This window comes from Aquarana catesbeiana, linkage group LG03, assembly GCF_042186555.1.
Source record: "Aquarana catesbeiana isolate 2022-GZ linkage group LG03, ASM4218655v1, whole genome shotgun sequence".
NCBI classification, from domain to species: Eukaryota; Metazoa; Chordata; class Amphibia; order Anura; family Ranidae; genus Aquarana; species Aquarana catesbeiana.
Genome location: NC_133326.1, coordinates 11,422,340 through 11,443,238, shown reverse-complemented (window position 1 = coordinate 11,443,238; position 20,899 = coordinate 11,422,340). Strand labels below are relative to the sequence as shown.

At 47.9% G+C, this 20,899-nt stretch overlaps 1 protein-coding gene across 3 annotated transcripts in view; it reads right to left on the bottom strand.

The window, feature by feature from the left end:
* Nucleotides 1-20,899, bottom strand: part of ANP32A (acidic nuclear phosphoprotein 32 family member A) — a 48,768-nt gene that overhangs the window by 27,636 nt on the left and 233 nt on the right. For all 3 annotated transcript variants that reach the window (XM_073618271.1, XM_073618269.1, XM_073618270.1), the window contains exon 2: nucleotides 1,257-1,406. In XM_073618271.1, coding sequence (XP_073474372.1) covers nucleotides 1,257-1,406 — 150 coding nt within the window. The remainder of the gene's footprint in view (nucleotides 1-1,256; nucleotides 1,407-20,899) is intronic.

The window sequence follows — 20,899 nt, the reverse complement described above, 5'->3', positions numbered from 1 at the left end:
TTTAATCCCTTAAAAGCCTTGTGCTCCTAATCTCAGCTGGTTACCTGTATAGAAGACACCTGGAAGCCAGAAATCTTGCTGATTGATAGGGGATCAAATACTTATTCCACTTATTAAAATACAAATCAATTTATAACTTTTTTGAAATGCGTTTTTCTGGATATTTTTGTTGTTATTCTGTTTCTCACTAGTAAAATAAACCGACCATTAAAATTATAGATGACCATTTTTTTGTCAGTGGGCAAACGTACAAAATCAGCAGGGGGAGCAAATACTTTTTTTCCCCTCACTGTACTGCTGAGAAAAGGTATTTAGCAGTTTTTATTTACTAAAATAATTGCATTTCCATGTTCTGTGGGAGATCAGATATAGTGAATGCAGGCTCCTGGGTTTAATAACACTTTTATTGGTGTACAATCTTGCTCATGGTCAACTGTAGGTTTTGTCATTTTAGATTGCACTACTTAAATGTATGAAAATTTTCCTTAAAGCGGAGTTCCACCCACAAAGTGGAACCTCCGCTCATTTGTCTCCACCCCCCTTACAGTGCCAATTGGCACCTTTCGAGGGTGGGGGGGGCAGGATACATGTCTTTGACAAGTATCCTGTTCCCACTTCTGGGAGTAGGGGCTGCGGCCCATGACATGACCCTGGGGCTCCCTCCTCCTCCCCCTGTTGCCAGGCCAGTAGGAGAGAGGAGCGGGGCCTCGTGCATGCGCAGTAGGGTTCCCTACGTGAAGACGTAAGGCTACACTGCCGGGTTCCCTTACCCGCAATGGCGCCGGTAGCACACGACAGCCCAAGACTCCAGGACAGGTAAGTATCCTATTGTTAAAAGCCAGCAGCTGCAGTATAAGTAGCTGCTGGCTTTTATTTTTATTTTTTTTTGGGGGGGGCGGAACACCACTTTAAATAAAGATGACAAAAAAAAAAAAAAAAAGCTATTCTGTGTATGGTTTGAGACCAGCAACATATGGGGTGAATCCACTGGAATAACATGAAAGAAAATCTGTTACGGATTACAGATAATTTCCTCTCCTCCATAGGAAAATAAATCCTTTACAGCACACGGGCCACATGAAAAGAATAGCAATGAAATATAACAAAAACATCAGCAAGTCCCAAACTAGAGACAAACAAAATAGGCAAATCTCTCCCCAGTGGTTGCTGATAAGAGACCCCCCCTCCCCCCTCTAATGTACTGACAGCAGGAGAATGACAATTAATAAAAAAAACCATCAGCAGTCCTCGATTACCTTTTTCAGTTTGTTTAGCTTTGGTAAATTTGCAACAGAGCTGAGACAGACGTTGATTGTGCTTAGAAATTCCAGTCCTTCAAATTCATCCGTCAGTCCCTCGATTTTTCCTTCTTTGGACCGGCAGTTATCCAGGACGAGCTCTTTTACCTGGAAGTAAACAAAGATGGACCCAATTAGGAACATAAGCACTGCGGGGGGGGTGGGGGGGCGGCTGAATCGAATGCCTACTGCACACGATCAGATGAAAAATATCGCTTTTGTTGTGATCGTCCGATAACCTGATCGTTCGTACTCAGCTTATCGAGAGCCGAGCACGAGAGTTCATCCGGACAAAACAAGAAATTTTTTTCTCGTACGATTTTCGTTTAACCGCTTTTACCCCCCTTCCTGCCCAGGCCAATTTATTAGCGCTGTCACCACTTTGAATGACAATTACGCGGTTATGCTACACTGTACCCAAATGACATTTGTATCATTTTTTTTTCCACAAAAATAAAGCTTTGTTATAGTGGTATTTAATCGCCACTGGGGTTTATTTTTTGCTAAACAAATGATAAAAAAAAAAGACCAGAAATATTATAGCAAAAAAGTTTTTCTTAGGTTTCTGTTATAAAATTTAGCAAATAAGTAATTTTTCTCCTTCACTGATGTGAGTGATGAGGCTGCACTGGTGGGCACTGTCAAGTACTGATGGAGCTGCAATGATCATCAGTAGAGATGTAGATGTCCGTTTCACACTTGCAGGTTACCGGCTCTCTCCTCTCTCTGTGACAGCGCGAGGAAAGGAATGCTGATAACCAGCTAGTGTATTTATTTTATTTTTTATTTATTTATTTCAGGTACTTATATAGCGCCGTCAATTTACGTAGCGCTTTACATATACATTGTACATTCACATCAGTCCCTACCCTCAAGGAGTTTACAATCTAAGGTCCCTAACTCACATTCATACATATACTAGGGACAATTTAGACAGGATCCAATTAACCTACCAGCATGTCTTTGGAGTGTGGGAGGAAACCGGAGTACCCGGAGGAAACCCACGCAGGCACAGGGGGAACATGCAAACTCCAGGCAGGTAGTGTCGTGGTTGGGATTCGAACCAGCGACCCTTCTTACTGCTAGGCGAGAGTGCTACCACCACACCACTGTGCCGCCCATTTATATCGTGATCAGCTGTGATTGGACACAGCTGATCACATGGTAAAGGCCCTTTGTGATCGGCCCTTTACCCCGCTCAGTGATCAGCTGCGTCCAAAGGACACAACGATCACAGCGCACTGGAAGCTTGCCGCAGTGGGCGTGGTTTTGGGAGGGGTGTCAATAGACCCCCTCCCAGAACTGGACGGCCGTGCTGTAGCCATCATTCAGCAAGTGCTTAATCAGTACAGTATTCGTAAAAAAAATATATATCGGAAGACTAAGACCACGCATGCTTGGAAACCAAAGAATACAATACAACACATTACCTCACTTCTGGACCAGCAACATACCCGCAGGCATCTTCCCGGTACCGTTTTTCTTTTTAGAGCCGGCGGTCGACTCTCTTGTAAAAGCAATCCTAGCACCCAACTAGTCGCTGGACTGCTTTTACAAGCAGCTGGAGGGAACCACCCCCCCCCAGCCACCTTCCTCAGCTTGCTAGGACTCTCCCGTCCCACTGGGAGACCCCAGCAACCAGCAGGCACATCTGCCGGGGTCGGCTTTGTTTTACTCTCCGCTATAGTAACCCAGAAGTGATGACCTGACATCACTTCCAGTTTACCCGAATGTCAATGGCGCCATTTTTAACCACTTAAGGACCAGCCTCGTTTTGGATTTTTTTTTGCTAGAAAATTACTTAGAACCCCCAAACATTATATGTTTTCTTTCTAACACCCTAGAGAATAAAATGGCGGTCGTTGCAATACTTTTTTTTTGCACCGTATTTGCGCAGCTGTCTTATAAGCGCACTTTTTTTTGGAAAAAATTCACTTATTTGAATAAAAAAATAAGACAACAGTAAAGTTAGCACAATTTTTTTATTTTTTTTTTTTTATATTATGAAATATAATGTTACGCCAAGTAAATTAACCACTTGCCGACCGTAGGACGTCCATGGACGTCTTGGGTTTGTGGGGGTATATCTGAATGATGCCTGCAACTAGAGACATCATTTAGATATTGCCGTTTTCAGCCGGCGATTCCCTACACCATAAGAACGATCATAGCGGCGGGTCAGCCGCTTGATCGTTCTTACGGGCAGTGGGAGGGGACGTCCCCCCCCTCCCGCCGCCCTCCGGTGCTTCCTCCAACTCACCTCTGCGATCGGTGAATCGGAGAGCGGATCCGCCGGCCCCGGATGTCGATCATAGAGATTTCCGGCAGACCAGATGGTCCCCGGAGTCTCTATGATCGTTCGGAGGCCGGGCGCGATGTTATGACGTCACGCCAGGCCTCTGCATTAAAAGAAACGGCGCCGCTTCAGCTGGGAAGCGGTGATCGTTTTATTTATTTTTTTTATTTCAGGCTTCCCAGCCTAGTGGTGAGATGTGGGGTCTTATTGACCCCATATCTCACTGTAAAGAGGACCTGTCATGCCATATTCCTATTACAAGGGATGTTTACATTCCTTGTAATAGGAATAAAAGTGATCACATTTTTTTTTTTTAAAGTGTCAAATTAAAATTTTTTAAGTAAAATTAACAATTAAAAAAAAAAATTTTTTTTAAGTGCTCCTGTCCCCGTGTGCTCGCACGCAGAAGCGAACGCATACGTAAGTCCCACCCACATATGAAAACCATGTTGAAACCACAGATGTGAGGTGTCGCCGCGAACGTTAGAGTGAGAGCAATAAATCTAGCCCTAGACCTCCTCTGTAACTCAAAACATGTAAGCAGTAAAAAATTTTAAAGCATCGCCTATGGGGATTTTTAGGTACCGAAGTTTGGCGCCATTCCACGAGCGTGTGCAGTTTTGAAGCGTGACATGTTAGGTTTTTATTTACTCGGCGCAACTTCATTTTTCACATTATGTAAAAAAATTGGGCTAACTTTACTGTTTTGTTTTTTTTTTAAAGCATGAAACTGTTTTTTTTCCCAAAAAAAAGTGTTTGAAAACATGCTGCGCAAATACCGTGCGAGATAAAAAGTTGCAATGACCGCCATTGTATTCTCTAGGGTCTCTGCTAAAAAAACATATATAATGTTTGGGGGTTCTACGTAATTTTCTAGCAAAAAAATGATGATTTTTACATTGAGGAGCAAAGTGTCAAAATTGGCCAGGTTGGTAAGTGGTTAATACCCAACATGTCACACTTCAAAATTGCGCCTGCTCGTGAAATGGCGTCAAACTTTTACCCTCAAAAATCTCCATAGGTGACATTTAAAAAAATTCTACAGGTTGCATGTTTTCCGTTACAGAGGAGGTCTAGGGCTAGAATTATTGCTCTCACTCTACCGGTCGCGGCGATACCTCATATGTGTGGTTTGACCACCGTTTTCATATGCGGGCGCTACTCACGTATGCGCTCGCTTATGCGCGTGAGCTCGTTGGCACGGGGGGGGGTTAAAAAAAAAAATTATTTTTATTATTTATTTTATATTTTATTTTTACACGGTTTTAAAAAAAAAAAATGTGTCACTTTTATTCCTATTACAAGGAATGTAAACATTCCTTGTAATAGAAAAAAGCGCGACAGGTCCTCTTAAATATGAGATCTGGGGGGTCAAAAAGATCTCACATCTCATATTTACACTAAAATGCAATAAAAAAAAAAAAAAAAAGTCATTTAAAAAAACGACATTGAAAAAAATATGCCTTTAAGAGGCGTGGGCGGAAGTGACGTTTTGACGTCGCTTCCGCCCAGCAGTGTCATGGAGACGAGTGGGCGCCATCTTAGCCTCACTCATCTCCAGGCACAGAAGGGAGACGGACGCGATCACCTCCGCCGCTACTGACAGCTCCGGTAAGCGGCGGAGGGCACCGGATCGCGGCGGGAGGGGGGGCCCCTTCTCCCGCCACTTATAAAAGTGATCCCGTGGAGAATCCGCCGCAGAGACCACTTTTATCAGAAAGCCGTCCGCTGCACGAAAACGGGGATACCGGGGTTATGGCAGCTAGCTGCTGCCATAACAACGATATCCACCGGCCAAGTTTGGATGTACAACGGCGTGCGGCGGTCCAGAAGTGGTTAAAAATCAAAAATCAAAAAATAAAATAAACACGATCTTGGTGTTTTGAATGCGTTGAGGGCAAAGGAGGGATTTGGAGTCTCAGATCTTTCCATAAAAAGTACCTTGGCACATGCCGATTGCAGTCACAGGGGATGTTTACATTCCTTGTAACAGCAATAAAAGTTATAGAAAAAAAAAAATTAAAGTGCCCCTATCCACCCCCCCCCGCACACGCGCGTTGTTCCAGCACACACGTAAATGGAGGTCGTCTCACATGTACAGTAAGACTGCGAACGTCAGGTCATGGGCAGTAATTCTAGCACCAGACTTCCTGCGTAAATCTAAAGTGGTAACCTGTAAAGATTTTTAAAGTGCCGTCTACTGATAGTAAAATTTATGTCTTTTTTGCTGCCGTTGCATGGGCGTGCGCAATTTTAAAACGTGGCATGGTTGGTATCTATTTACTCGGCGTAACATCATCTTTTATAGTTTACCAAAAAATGTAGTTACGTAGTGTTTTTTTTTTTTTAAATGCAAAAAAAACCACAAGTGTATTTTTTCCCAAAATACAATTGTGTTTGAAAAACCGCTGCACAAATACCGTTGCGATATAAAAAAAATTGCAACACCCGCCAATTTATCCTCTAGGGCCTCCGCTTTAAAATAATATATGTTTGGGGGTTCTAACTAATGTTCTAGCAAAAAATAGTGATTGTTACATGTAAGCGAAAAAAGTGCCAGAAAAGGCGCGGTCTGGAAGTGGTTACATCACTTCTGTAGTTGTATTTTGTCATACAGAAATTTTTGTATGTTTAGTAACCTCTTCATTTTGGATAGGAGACCAGCATGTAAAAAAGAAATAAATAACAAAAAAAAAAAAAAAAAAAAAAGGAGGATAATTTGTTCATCCAGAATAAGGGGGGGCGCTCTAATACAGATGGTGTGTTACTGGCCAGATCACCTGGTAAAAGCAGGGGGAAAAAAAAAAAAAAAAAAAAAAGAAAACTAATGCAACCGCCACATCTTATGATTGCTAAGCTGCAATAGAATACATTTTTTGTTTTAATGCCACTTTAACCCACTTATCAAGCGGCCGTTCTGAGTAGATTCACATACACACACACACACACACACACACATATATATATAAAATTCTGAACTTCCGGTAGGGGGACGTGCTAATCACGGAAGAAGCTGACCTGCAGGTGCCGGCCAATGGATGTCTGTCGGCACCCACCGATCGGCAAGCAGAGACACAGGACAGAGCTCTGCTTATGTAGACAAGGCAGTAGGGCTGGGGAAAAATCGATTTAAATCTTGAATCGAGTTGAGAGGTCAAATCGATTCAAAATGTAAACAAATCGATTTTTTTTAATTTTTTTTTTTTTCCACCGCGCCGGTCCTGAGGCGCTGCGGGCATGAGTTTTTAGGCGAGGCCGCGGCTTCGGCCGGACGCCGCGGACTAGGCCGAAGCCTCGCCTAAAAACTCATGCCCGCAGCGCCGCAGGACCCGCGCTGACACAGTGCCGGTGTTCTGACATATAGTGTCCCGCAGGCGCAGCACGGAGCAGCAGGAGATGCCGAAAATGTCCGAAGTTGATCAGCTGACCATCAGCTGTACACGGCGCTCAGGCACCTGTTAGCGATGGCTGTGTAAGAGGGCCCCTCGCGGGCTCGCTTCGCTCGCCACGCTTCGGGCACGGCCTCGCTGCGCTCGGCAACTATTTATTCTAACTCTATGTCCACTTGGATAGTAGGGAATGATCCTGGACATAGGGTAAGAATAAAAGTGCAGGCGCCGTGTACAGCTGACGATCAGCTGTTGAACTTCGGAGACTTTCGGCGTCTCGTTTGTCCTCCGTACTGCGCCTGCGCAGTACAGGGCGGACACTTCTGGATAGGGGACTGTATTCGACAAGACACCGGTCCTAAGGAGCTGCGGGCAAGGAGTTTTTAGGTGAGGCCGCGGCTTCGGCCTAGTCTGCGAGGTCAGAAGCCGCGGACTAGGCCGAAGCCGCGGCCTCACCTAAAAGCTCATGCCCGCAGCGCCTCAGGACCGGCGTGGTTTCCAAAGAGAAAAAAAAAAAAACTCGATTCGAATCGTGAATCGAGTTTTATTTAAGAGAATCAAATATTTATATTGATATATTTTATATTTATCTCCCAGCCCTACAAGGCAGAGCCCCATCCTGTCAGCGGGGGATGTGATGGATTTTTTTTCCCTGCAAAGCACATCCCTTAGACCCCTTTCACACTGGGGCGGTTTGCAGGCACTACAACGCTAAAAATAGCACCTGCAAAGTGCCCTGAAAGAGCCGCTGCTGTGTCTCCAATGTGAACACCCCGAGGGCTCTCACACTGGACCGGTGGCGCTGGCAGGACGCTAAAAAAAGTCCTGCTAGCAGCATCTTTGGAGCGGTGTATACACCGCTCCTTGCCCACTGAAATCAATGGGGCAGCGCGGCTATACCGCCAGCATAGCGCTGCCGCAGCAGCGCTTTGTGGTGGTTTTAAAACTTTTGCGGCTGGTTTTTAACCCTTTCTCGGCCGCTAGCGGGGGTAAAAGCGCCCCGATAGCGGCGCGAAATTGATGGAAACGCGTCGCTTTACCGCCGACGCACCCACCGCTCCAGTGTGAAAGGGGCCTTAGTGAAAGCACCTAACGCAGCACGCACAAACACTGGCTAGGCACACAGTTAACCCTTTTGATGGCCCTAGCTGTTTAAGCCCTTCCCAGCCAGTGCCATTAGTACAGTGACAGTGCATATTTTTAGTACTGCTCACTGTATTAGCGTCACTGGTTCCCACAAAGTGTCAGAATGTCCGCCAAAATATCGCAGTCCCGCTATAAGTCGCTGATTGCCACCATTACTAGTACAAAAAGAAAAGAAAAATTCCAGCATAATTTGTAGTTTATAAACTTTTGCACAAACCAATCAAAATACGCTTATTGTGATTTTTTTGTAATATGTACCAGAATACATAACAGCCTAAATTTATGAATACATTTGATTTGCTTTAATGTTTTTATTGGATGTGTTTACAGCAGAAAACAAAAACTATATTTTTTTATTTTCTGCTGTAAACACATCCAATAAAACATTTTTTTTTTTTGTTTTTTTTGTTTACAGAGCAAAAAAATAAAAAATATGTGGGTACAAAGTTGCATGACTGCGCAATTGTCAGTTAACCACTTTCGTGTAATAAATACAGCGGCACGGGAGCCGATGCGCATGCCTGGTGGCCGCGAAGTCCTCCTACCACCCACAATCGCCATAAAGAGGCAGAACGGAGATCTACCTATGTAAACAAGGCGGATCCCCGTTCTAACAGGAGGAGGAGAGAGATCTGCTGTTCCTAGTGATCAGGAACAGCGATCTCTCTGTACTCCCAGTCAGTTCGCCCCCCCAAGTTAGAAACATCTCCCAGGGAACACTTAACCCTTTGATCGCCCCCTAGTGTTAACTCCTTCCCTGCCAGTGACATTTATACAGTGACAGTGCATTTTTATTGTACTGATCACTGTATTGATGTCACTGGTCATCAAAAAGTGTCACTCGGAGTCAGATTTGTCCACCGCAGTCCCACAAAAAAATAAATAAATAAAAAACGCAGATCGCCGCCATCACCAGTAAAAACATTTAACCACTTGCCGCCCGCCATACAGCAAAACGACGGCTGCAAAGTGGTTTCAATATCCTGACTGGGCGTCGCGGCGATCGTTGTTGCGTTGTGTCTATCTGACACACCGCAACTCCGATCTAGGTAAAGAGTCTCTTTACCACGTGATCAGCCATGTCCAATCACGAAGTAAATAGGAAGAGCCAGATGCGAGTGAGGAGCCGATCGGCTGCTCTCCTGACGGGGGGGGGGGATTGTTTATCAGCACAGGCCCCCCAGGACCACCAGGGAAGCCGCCCAGGACCACCAGGATGGCCATCCACACCACCAGGTATGCCCCCTAGACCCCCAGGGAAATACTAATCTGTGCCCAGGCAGCTGCCAGTGCCCACTCAATGCCTACCACTGCCACCGGGGATGCCTATCAGTGCCACCCATAAGAACGCATCTTTGCAGCCTTTCAGTGCCCATCAGTGCCACCCATGAGTGCCCATCAGTGCCGCATATCAGTGCCGCCTACCAGTGCCCATTCATTGGTGCCACCTCATCGGTGCCGCGTATCAGTGCCCAGCAGTGCCGCCTATCAGTGCCCAGCAGTGCCGCCTATCAGTGCCCAGCAGTGCCGCCTATCAGTGCCCAGCAGTGCCGCCTATCAGTGCCCAGCAGTGCCGCCTATCAGTGCCCAGCAGTGCCGCCTATCAGTGCCCAGCAGTGCCGCCTATCAGTGCCCAGCAGTGCCGCCCATGAGTGCCCAGCAGTACCCGCTCATTGGTGCTGCCTTATCAGTGCCCATCAGTGAAAGAGAAAACGTACTTATTTACAAACATTTTTAACAGAAACAAAAGCAAAACTTTTATTTTTTTTTTAATTTTCTGTCTTTTTTTATTTAACAAAAAATAAAAACCGCAGAGGTGATCAAATACCACCAAAAGAAAGCTCTATTTGTGGGGAAAAAAATGATAAAAACTTAGTTTGGGTACAGTGTTGTATGACCGCGCAATTGTCAAACTGCGACAGCGCTGAAAGCTGGAAAACGGAAAATTGTATACTCACCTTTCCGTAATTTTCCTTTCCTGTCGTATCTTCATGGCAGCATACACTTTGGGTTGTGACTCCGCCCCCACAACCTGATAGGACTACATAGCTATAAGTTGTAGAGATGGCCCCTGCCCAGTATTCTCCGTACATATATATCTCACCTTAGACGGGTGGGAGATTGTATGCTGCCATGAAGATACGACAGGAAAGGAAAATTACGGAAAGGTGAGTATACAATTTTCCGTTTTCCTGTCGCATCATGGCAGCATACACTTTGGGGAGTAACTCGCAAAGACTGGGTGGGAATTCAAACTAAGTTTATTAATCAAATAATAGAGGAATTGGCCTGGATAACGGATCTTCCGAAATCCACCGTGGATAAGCAGGCGGAATCCACCTTGTAATGAGACATGAAGGTGTTCCTGGAGGACCAGGTAGCCGCTCTGCAAATCGTCTCCGCCGAGACTCTACAATATGCCGCCCAGGAGGTTGCCACTGCCCTGGTGGAGTGTGCCCTTAAGCCCTCAGGTACTTGATGGTTACTCAGTGAGTAAGATCTCTTGATGGTCTTTACTAGCCATGAAGCAATGGTGCGTGAGGATGCCGCTTGACCTCTCCTGAAACCATGTGGGATAATTAGGAGGTTTTCCGACTTTCTGATGGATTTTGTTGCTGAGAGGTATTCTATAACGGTACCCTTAACATCTAGTGGATGAGGGTCTCCCTGATCCGTGCTGAGTGCTGGAAGATTAATCTCTTGGTTAAAATGGAAGGATGAGGACACCTTGGGGATGAATCGATCCGAAGGCCTTAGGACTAGCCTGTCTGGAAGAACAACCAAGTATGGTTCGCTAACCATTAGAGCTTGCATTTCTGACACTCGCTTCGCCGATGTTATGGCTATTAAAAATGAAACCTTCAGCGTTAGATCCCAGAGGGATATGCTCTGCATTGGAAAAAAGGGTTCCTTGGATAATGACTCTAGAACAATTGAGAGATCCCAGACCGGGAATGACGGTTTTCTGGGGGGCCTCAGCTTTAGACAGGCCCTCTGAAACTGAACCACCAGAGGCTCTTGCGCCCATTTAACTCCTGTCAAGGCGGACAGGGCCGATACCTGGACCTTCAGGGTGCTTGACCTAAGGCCTTTCTCTAGGCCTGATTGAAGGAACTCCAAGATGTGAGACACCGACGGGGAGGACGAGTCCCAACCTTGCTGGTGGGAGAAGGAGACAAATTTTTCCCAAACTCTTCTGTACGTGATGTTGGTAGTAGGCTTTCTGGCCTGGAGTAAGGTATCCACCACCTTCTGGGAACAGCCCTGCTCTAGGTACCTAGCCCTTTCAGTCTCCAGGCCATCAAGTGTAGCTTCCCCGGGTTCGGGTGAAGAAGATGTCCCTGGGAGAGTAGGTCTGTCGTCAATGGGAGAGGCAGAGGCTCTGCCGTGTTCAGCTGCATGAGGGTAGTAAACCATGGCCTCCTCGGCCAGAAAGGGATCACTGCTACCACCAATGCTGTTGACTTCTTGAGCCTCAGGAGGAATCTCGCTATGAGAGGCGTCGGGGGGAAAATGTACCCCAGGTGAAAGTTCCAGGGGTATTGGAGGCAGTCCGTCCCCTCTGCCGAAGGAAACGGTGTCCTTGATAGGAATCTCTGACACTTTGAGTTCTCCGGAGTTGCTGCTAGGTCTATCTCTGGAGGACCCCAGGTTCGGGATATGAGAGCATAGGCTTGTGGACTCAGAGACCATTCGTTGTTGGAGTGGAAATTTCTGCTTAGTGAGTCGGCTAAGGTGTTCTGGACTCCCGGGACATAAACCGCCCTTAGGTCCAGTAGATTCAGCTGCGCCCATTCCAGAACAGGACGGACCTCCTGTAACATGGACCTGCTTCTGGTGCCCCCCTGCCTGTTGATGTAGGCAACGGCCACCTTGTTGTCCATCCTCAGGAGGACGTGCTTCCTCCTCAAGTGAGAACTGAAGGCCAGGAGAGCCTGGAACGCTGCTCTCATCTCCAGAACGTTCGACACTGTATCCTGTGCCCTGAAAGGCCAACGACCCTGAGCCGCAAGGTCCTGATAGTGGGCTCCCCATCCCTGTAGACTGGCATCTGAGGTCACGGTTTCTTGATAGGGAGTGACTATATGCCTGCATCTTCTCAAGTTGTGAGGACGTACCCACCACATCAACGATTGCTTTACCTCCTGAGAGATGAGGATTGGTTGGGACATTGATGTGCCCTTCCACTGACGTAGGAAGGAGATCTGAAGAGGCCTCGAATTCCATTGCGCCCATTGGACCATTGGAATGGTGGAAGCTAGGGAGCCCAGGATACTGAGACAGGTCCTGGCCGGGAGCATTGTAGCGGAGATTGCCCTTTTCACCTTTTGAATTAGAGGAGGGATTTTTTCCCCCGGAAGTTCCACCGTATTCTCCCTTGTGTCCAATTCGGCCCCCAGAAAGACCATTCTCTGTGTGGGATGGATGTTGCTCTTCTTCCAATTTATCAGCCACCCTAGGGACTGTAGTGTGGAGACCAGGATTTCCCTGTGAAGGACAAGAGAGTCCTGGCTGTCAGAGAAGTAGGATGTCGTCCAGGTAATGGTGGACCCTCAGCCCGTTTTCTCTCAGGTGGGCTATTACAGGTAATAGGACTTTTGTAAACGTCCTGGGTGCGGTAGAGATCCCGAACGGAAGGCTTCGGAATTGGAAGTGCTGATGATTTAGGGTAAACCGGAGAAATTTTTGGAACTCGGAATGGATAGGGATATGCAAATACGCGTCCTGGAGGTCGATTGACAGCATCCAATCTCCCAAGTTTATTGCTTGGAGGATTGATTGAAGGCTTTCCATCTTGAATGTTTCTAACCGTATCGACCGGTTGAGGTTTTTTAGGTCCAAGACTGGACGAAGGTCCCCTGATTTCTTTTTCACTAAGAAAAGTGGGGAGTAGAACCCTTTGCCTCTTTGGGATGGCGGAACCTCCACTATTGCTTGTTTCTGGAGCAACTCTTGGATATACTGGACTAGGGATAGTCTTTTCTCTTGAGAAGGAGGAAGTCTGGTTGAGCAGAATTGGTCTCTTGGAGGACGACCTCTGAATGCCCACCTGTGACCGAAATGAATGGTGGACACCGTCCATGGGTCTTTTATCATTCCCGCCCAGACCAACTTGAACTTTGTGAGTCTGGCCCCCACTACCGCTGGTTGGGCGGGCGAACCTTCAAAAGGACTTCTGGTCATTGGAGGCAGGGGTCTTGGGTTTCTGGAACTTAAGGAAGGACGTCTGGGGGTTCTTCCAGCTCCTTCTGTATTCCTTCCCGGGTCTATAGGATTTCGCATCCCTATATCTTTCCGGAAGGTTACGTTTAAAGGGAGGTGGCCTTTGTTGTTTCGGCCTTCTGTCCGATGGTATGAGACCCGACTTCCCGCCTGTTACTTTAGAGATTGCGGTATCCAGCTTTGCTCCAAAGAGGTTCACCCCATCATACGGAATCCTGCACCAGTTTGACTTCGAGGCGGGGTCAGCCGACCAAGGTTTAAGCCATAGCGCCCTTCTGGCCATTACAGAGGCTAACATAGACCTTGAGGTGGATCTGATAGTATCTACGGAAGCCTCCGCCACGAAATCTCCCGCAAGGCTAAGTTCTTGTAAGGCCTTAGTGATCTGTTCTTGATCTGCGCCCTCAGTGACGAGCCTCGCTGTAGCTGAGGACCAGCTGGAGATAGCTTTCCCAACCGCCGCTAATGCCACCGCTGGCCTGCAGGCGCCTCCTGCGAACAGGTAAGCTCTCTTAAGGTCTGTATCCACCTTCCTGTCAAGCACGTCTCTGAACGTTACTGCATCTTCAATGGGGAGCGTCACGTGCCTGGCTAGACGCATCAAAGATGCATCCACTACTGGAGGAGAAAGTAAAGGAGATACTTTGGGTTCCTTGAGAGGGTACAGTTTGGTAAGTCTGTTGGACAGACTGAACTTCTTTTCCGGATTCTGCCACTCCTCCTTAATGAGCTCCTCTAACTCGTCGATGAATGGGAAAGCCTCCGGAACCTTCTTGAGGTTTGGGAAATATTTTCTCTGTTTAGGCTGTGTCTGCTCAAGCTCCTCCCAGTTAATCGCTTCCTTAACCGATCTGATGAACGGTTCTATGAGCGCAAAATCAAAGCCAGCTGAAGCTTCCGGCTCTTCATCATCCGACGGTAGTTCTTGCTCTCTTGATGCACTGGGAATGGTGGGTGAGGTGCTATAGGCCGTAAACTCCACATCAGGAGTTGAGACCTGGGGAGTAGAGACTCCAGTGGGTTCTATGGAATCCGGCTCTTTCTCCCTGGTGGCTTCATCTATGCACTTGCAGCAGGCTAGTTTGTCTGGGAGGGCCGTGGCCCCACATACCCAGCAAGCGTTCCCGGCTGGGCGGGAAGGGTGCGTAGAGGATTGGTGTCCTCGTGCAGGGGATCTTCTGCGGTAGGAACGGCTATGCCTTGAGTGGGATCGACTCCGTCTGCGACTCCCCTTGCGGCCTGAGCGGCTTCTTCCGCGTGAGCGGCTGCGTCTATGGCCGGAGCGGCTTCTCCTGTGCGAAGATTCTCTTCGTCCTGATTTAGATGATCTTGCGGACCTGACAGGGCTGACCAATTAGGTAGCATTAGTACGGTCCTGCTCTCTTTTTCAATCTTCTCTACTTACCGCTGGAATCCCCCCCCCTTACCTATTAGGCTGGTGGTGATCTGCTGGGGCAGCGGCCTCCATAGGAGAGGAAGGTGAATACCTGAGAAAGGTATAGGAAGGTAAGAACATGCAACCAGGTCCCACAAAACAGTGCATAAGTATTAGACACTTACCCAGAGAGAGAGGGAGCTTTAGGAATGCAGAAGTTCAAAACACAGCAGTCAGAAGTCTTCCAGGAAGCAAGGAGAGCTCAGAAATGACAAACAGGGCTTTTAAATTTGCCGCCATGGCCGCCGAGGTCACGACCCGCTCGCGCATGCGCAGTAGCGGCGCGAGGCGCCCGGCGCCATCTTGGAAACTGGCAAAATCGAAAGGACGCCCTGACGGCGCGCACCGCGCATGCGCGGAAGCGCCGAGACGCCCGGGAAGCCTGTAGGGAGGCACAGAGGGACCACAGAGCCCAGCAAAGAGGGAGAAAAACACAAAGTGAAAAAAGGAGGCATGGCGACCGCTGCACAACAACTAAGCCTGTTTAAGGCTTATACTAGACCGCAACATACCCCCGAGATCACCAGAGCGGGGCTCCTTCCATCTAGCTCGTTTAGAGGCTGTACAGGTAAGGACTTCCACCCAGGAGAGGCTAGAACCTGGCTGGGGCGAATTCGGTAAGGGGGTGCTTCTGATATGTTCAGTCCTTCAGGTGAGGAAAAATAAGAGAATACTGGGCAGGGGCCATCTCTACAACTTATAGCTATGTAGTCCTATCAGGTTGTGGGGGCGGAGTCACAACCCAAAGTGTATGCTGCCATGATGCGACAGGAAATTGGTCTGGGCTGGAAGGTGTATAAGTGCCCCCTGGTATTGAAGTGGTTAAAAAAGAAAAAAAAAAAAAAAAAAAGGAAGAAGGACCTAAATCTATCCCCTATTTTGTAGACGCTATAACTTTTGCACAACCCAATCAATATACGCTTATTGGTTTTTCTATATTTTTTACCAAAAATATGTAGAAGACTATATATTGGTCTAAACTGATGAACATTTTTTTTTTTTTAATTGGATATGTATTATAACAAAAAGTAAAAAATATATATTTTTTCAAAATTGTCGCTCTTTTTTTGTTTATAGTGCAAAAAATAAAAACAGCAAAGGTGATCAAATACCACCAAAAGAAAGCTCTATTTGTGGGGAGGAAAAAAGGACGTCAATTTTATTTTTGGGTACAACGTCGCACGACCGCGCAGTTGTGTCGGTTAAAGTAACGCAGTGCCGAATAGCAAAAAAAGGCCTGGTCATGAGAGGGGGGTATATCTTCCAGGGGTCAAGCAGATAGAGCACACAGGTGCTACGTGTCGATGAATCAAGCAGCACACAACACGGGATAATTGGCGCAAGAGGCCCCAAGCAGCCGGAAACGTCTTTCTACAATCAGATCCCACATCCTGCACCAGAGCAAATAAACAGAAATTATAATAATATAATCATTTATGAACGGAGAACGTTCTACCGTCACTAGCTGCAGCCTACTATACGGAGCCCCCCCCCCCCCCCCCCCAGGAATAACACTGGAGAGGACATTAACCACTTCAGCTCCGGAAGATTTTACCCCCCTTCATGACCAGGCCATTTTTTGCAATACAGCACTGAGTTACTTTAACTGGTAATTGTGAGACGCTGCACACAAATATAATTAAAATCACTTTTTTCCCATAGAGCTTTCTCTTTGCGGTATTTGATCACCTCTGGGTTTCTTTTTTGTTTTTTTTGTTTTTTATTACATTTTTTTTTTTTTTTTTTTTGTAAAAAGACAATACTTTTTACTGTCATAAATGAAATATTCAATAAAATAAAATATCTTCATGAATTGAGGGCAAAATGTATTTGCTACATTTATAGGATTGGTTTGCATAAAAGTTAAAGCGCCTACAAAACTATGGTATATATATATATACTGGAATTATTATTATTTTTATATACACGAATGATGGTGATCAGCGATTTATAGTGGGACTGTGACAGTGGGGGGGGGGTCTGACTGACTGCCGCTGACATCACCGGTGACACTAATACAGTGATCAATGATAAAAATACGCACTGTCACTGTACAGACACTGGGCAGGAAGGGGTTAACATCAGGGGCGCTCAAGGGGTTAAGAATGTGTTAATGTCTATATAATGTGCTGCTTTTGTTTTTTTTTCTTTCTTTTGTTACTAAAAATGCTTTGCAGGGAGAAGAAACAAACAGACACTGATCGTTTCCTCTGTACGGAGCCCTGTGTGTTTGTTAATACAGGGCTGTGATTGGACAATCATTGGCTGGGACCTGCTGACAAAATCCCTGTGTCCAATCACAGTGGGAGTTGGCGTGGGATGGAAAGGGGGGGGGGGGGTTGTTTCATGCGCCTGGAAACCAGAAGAAGTCAGCGGCGGACAATCTGACACCAACACTTGGGGAGAGAGGAACTGACTGAAGCCTGGTGTACACATCGGCCGAACGTCAGCCGGTTCAAAAGAAACCGGCCAACATTCGGCCCCCGTGTGTATGGCAGCCGGTTCGGCCGGCTTGAGTTGAAGGCTCGTGACCGAAAACGGTCTGCCAATGGCTGAGAGCGCTGACTGGAGTGTTCTGAACGTCCTTCTGTCAGAACACAATAACTCAACAGGGGAGATCGCTGTGCCAACATCTGATTGTTAGTACAGCAGCTCCAACCTGAGCGGGTCGAACGGAAAAAAAAAAACAAAAAAACAAAAAAAAAAAAAAAAAACACGCACACTAGTGGTGTGTATGAGGCCAGTGACACTAATGCAGTGATCAGTGCTAATAATATGCACTGTCACTGTACAATGACACTGGCTGGGAAGGTTAACATCTAGGGTGATCAAAGGGTTAAATGTGTGCGGATTGTGGCTGATTTCTCTCCCTTTGCAGGGAGGAAATAATAATAAAAAAATTAATTAAAAAAAAATACAGCCACATCTCTTCTCTGTGTACAGAGGCCTGTGCTGTGATTGGTCAAAGCTTCTCAGCGGGTCCCTGCCATAAAGCATCAGCTGGGACCTGCTGACTGACCTGTGCCTTACCGAATCGCCCCCTAAACCGTGAATGGTAAATGACGTAAATGTACGTGATCCGGCGCAGAGCGGCCGCACCGTACTTACATGGGGCGGTCCCTCTGCAAGCGGTAAACACAGATTCATCTGCTACAAAGCGTTCTTTGGGCAACATCAGAAAATAACGCCGGCATAGAGAAAAGGAAAAGACATCCGTCATACGGCACAAGATTCCTTTCCCTCTGATCGGATGGAAACCGCGTCCTAAAATATTAACCGCTTCCGGACCAGACGCCGCAGTTTTACTGCAGCAGGTTGGCTCCCCCGCGGGAAACCACGTTACTGTACGCGATCGTGCGCGGCCCGGATATCAGGCGCGCACCCGCTGCACAGCGGGGGGGGGGGGGGGCGATGCTCGTAGCCGACGGTCGCGATGACCGCCGGCCACGAGCGATCGCGACCAGGAGAGACAAAACAGGGACGAGTGTGTGTAAACATACACTTCCATATTCTGTTCTGACAGGAGTGACAGATCGCGTGTTCCTATTAGCTAGGAAACACGATTTGTCATTTCCTGTAGTTAGTCCCCTCCCCCTTCAGTTAGAATCACCTCCCAGGGAACACAGTTAACCCCTTTCACCGCCAGTGACATTTTTACAGTAATCAATGCATTTTTAATTGCACTGATCGCGGTATAAGTGACAATGGTCCCAAAAACGTGTCAAAAGTGTCTGATGTGTCCCTCATAATGTTGCAGTCACAATAAAAATCGCAGATCGCCACCATTACTAGTAAAAAATAAAATAGAAATGCTATAAATCTTTCCCCTATTTTGTAGACGCTATAACTTTTGCACAAACCAATCAATATACGCTTTTTGTGATTTTTTCTTACCAAGAATATGTAGAAGAATACATATCGGCCTAAACTGAGGAAAAAAAAAAATTTTTTATATATTTTTGGGGGACATTTATTATAGAAAAAAGTAAAAAAAGAATGCGTTTTTTTCAAAATAGTCGCTCCTCTTTTTTTTGTTTATAGTGCAGTCTTTTTCTTCTTTTAAACAAACAATCTTTATTACAATTTAGAATAACGCCCGGTACGGTGACTGTCGCCTCACCCTGTACGGTATCCGTCTTCCCAGAATAACGACGGCTGAAGTGACATGTGGGAATGGGGGGGGGGTCAGTTCTGGGGAGGGGGGTGACAGTTTGTTTTTTTTTTTTAAACAATCTTTATTAGACTTTAGAATAACGCCCGGTACGGTGACCGTCACCTCAGAATAACGCCCGGTACGGTGACGTCCCCTCAGAATAACGCCCGGTACGGTGACCGTCCCCTCAGAATAACGCCCGGTACGGTGACCGTCCCCTCAGAATAACGCCCGGTACGGTGACCGTCCCCTCAGAATAACGCCCGGTACGGTGACCGTCACCTCAGAATAACGCCCGGTACGGTGACTGTCTCAGAATAACGCCCGGTACGGTGACTGTCTCAGAATAACGCCCGGTACGGTGACTGTCTCAGAATAACGCCCGGTACGGTGAGTGACCCCTCAGAATAACGCCCGGTACGGTGACTGTCTCAGAATAACGCCCGGTACGGTGACCGTCTCCTCAGAATAACGCCCGGTACGGTGACCGTCTCCTCAGAATAACGCCCGGTACGGTGACCGTCACCTCAGAATAACGCCCGGTACGGTGACCGTCACCTCAGAATAACGCCCGGTACGGTGAGTGACCCCTCAGAATAACGCCCGGTACGGTGACTGTCTCAGAATAACGCCCGGTACGGTGACTGTCTCAGAATAACGCCCGGTACGGTGACCGTCACCTCAGAATAACGCCCGGTACGGTGAGTGACCCCTCAGAATAACGCCCGGTACGGTGACTGTCTCAGAATAACGCCCGGTACGGTGACCGTCACCTCAGAATAACGCCCGGTACGGTGAGTGACCCCTCAGAATAACGCCCGGTACGGTGACTGTCTCAGAATAACGCCCGGTACGGTGACTGTCTCAGAATAACGCCCGGTACGGTGACCGTCCCCTCAGAATAACGCCCGGTACGGTGACCGTCACCTCAGAATAACGCCCGGTACGGTGACCGTCCCCTCAGAATAATGCCCGGTACGGTGAGTGACCCCTCAGAATAACGCCCGGTACGGTGACCGTCACCTCAGAATAACGCCCGGTACGGTGACCGTCCCCTCAGAATAACGCCCGGTACGGTGACCGTCCCCTCAGAATAACGCCCGGTACGGTGACCGTCCCCTCAGAATAACGCCCGGTACGGTGACCGTCCCCTCAGAATAACGCCCGGTACGGTGACTGTCCCCTCAGAATAACGCCCGGTACGGTGACCGTCCCCTCAGAATAACGCCCGGTACGGTGACCGTCCCCTCAGAATAACGCCCGGTACGGTGACCGTCCCCTCAGAATAACGCCCGGTACGGTGACCGTCCCCTCAGAATAACGCCCCGTACGGTGAGTGACCCCTCAGAATAACGCCCGGTACGGTGAGTGACCCGGATCTCGGAGTCTGAGGGGACTCGCTCTCCTCACACACACCTGTTCCCTCCCACGTGACCGCCCGTCATCCAATGGGGTTCCGCCCCTCCGCTCTCCTCACTGGGCGGGAAAGTGACCATTGTGTCTTCTGTCACACAGCCCACCGGAGCCGCTCACCGGAGATCCGCACCGAGTACCGGGCCCTCCTCCCTCCATGTCTGCCCTTCCTAAGGTCACACTTCGGAAACAAAATGGCCCCGGCGGCTGGTCATGTTACCGCTTCTCCTCCGCCATGTTCTGTCAGAGAGGAGGCGGCTGCGTAATCCTCCGGTCCGCCGTGACCGGGCGGTGGGGGGAGGGGAGGATGGCGGCGATCTTATATAAACACCCCGGAATGTACCGCCACACCCGGAGCTCACCTGTGTCTCCCGGGGGGGGGACAGCACGGGAGCGCCGCACCGATCGTTACCGGAGGAGCGATAAACACCGCCGGCGCGTGATAAAGTTACTAAACCGGGGTCGGTAAACAGCACCCGTGCGGGGGAGGGGGGGGGACCGTAAACATCACCCGCCCGTTACCGTGAGATACCCCGTAAACACCCC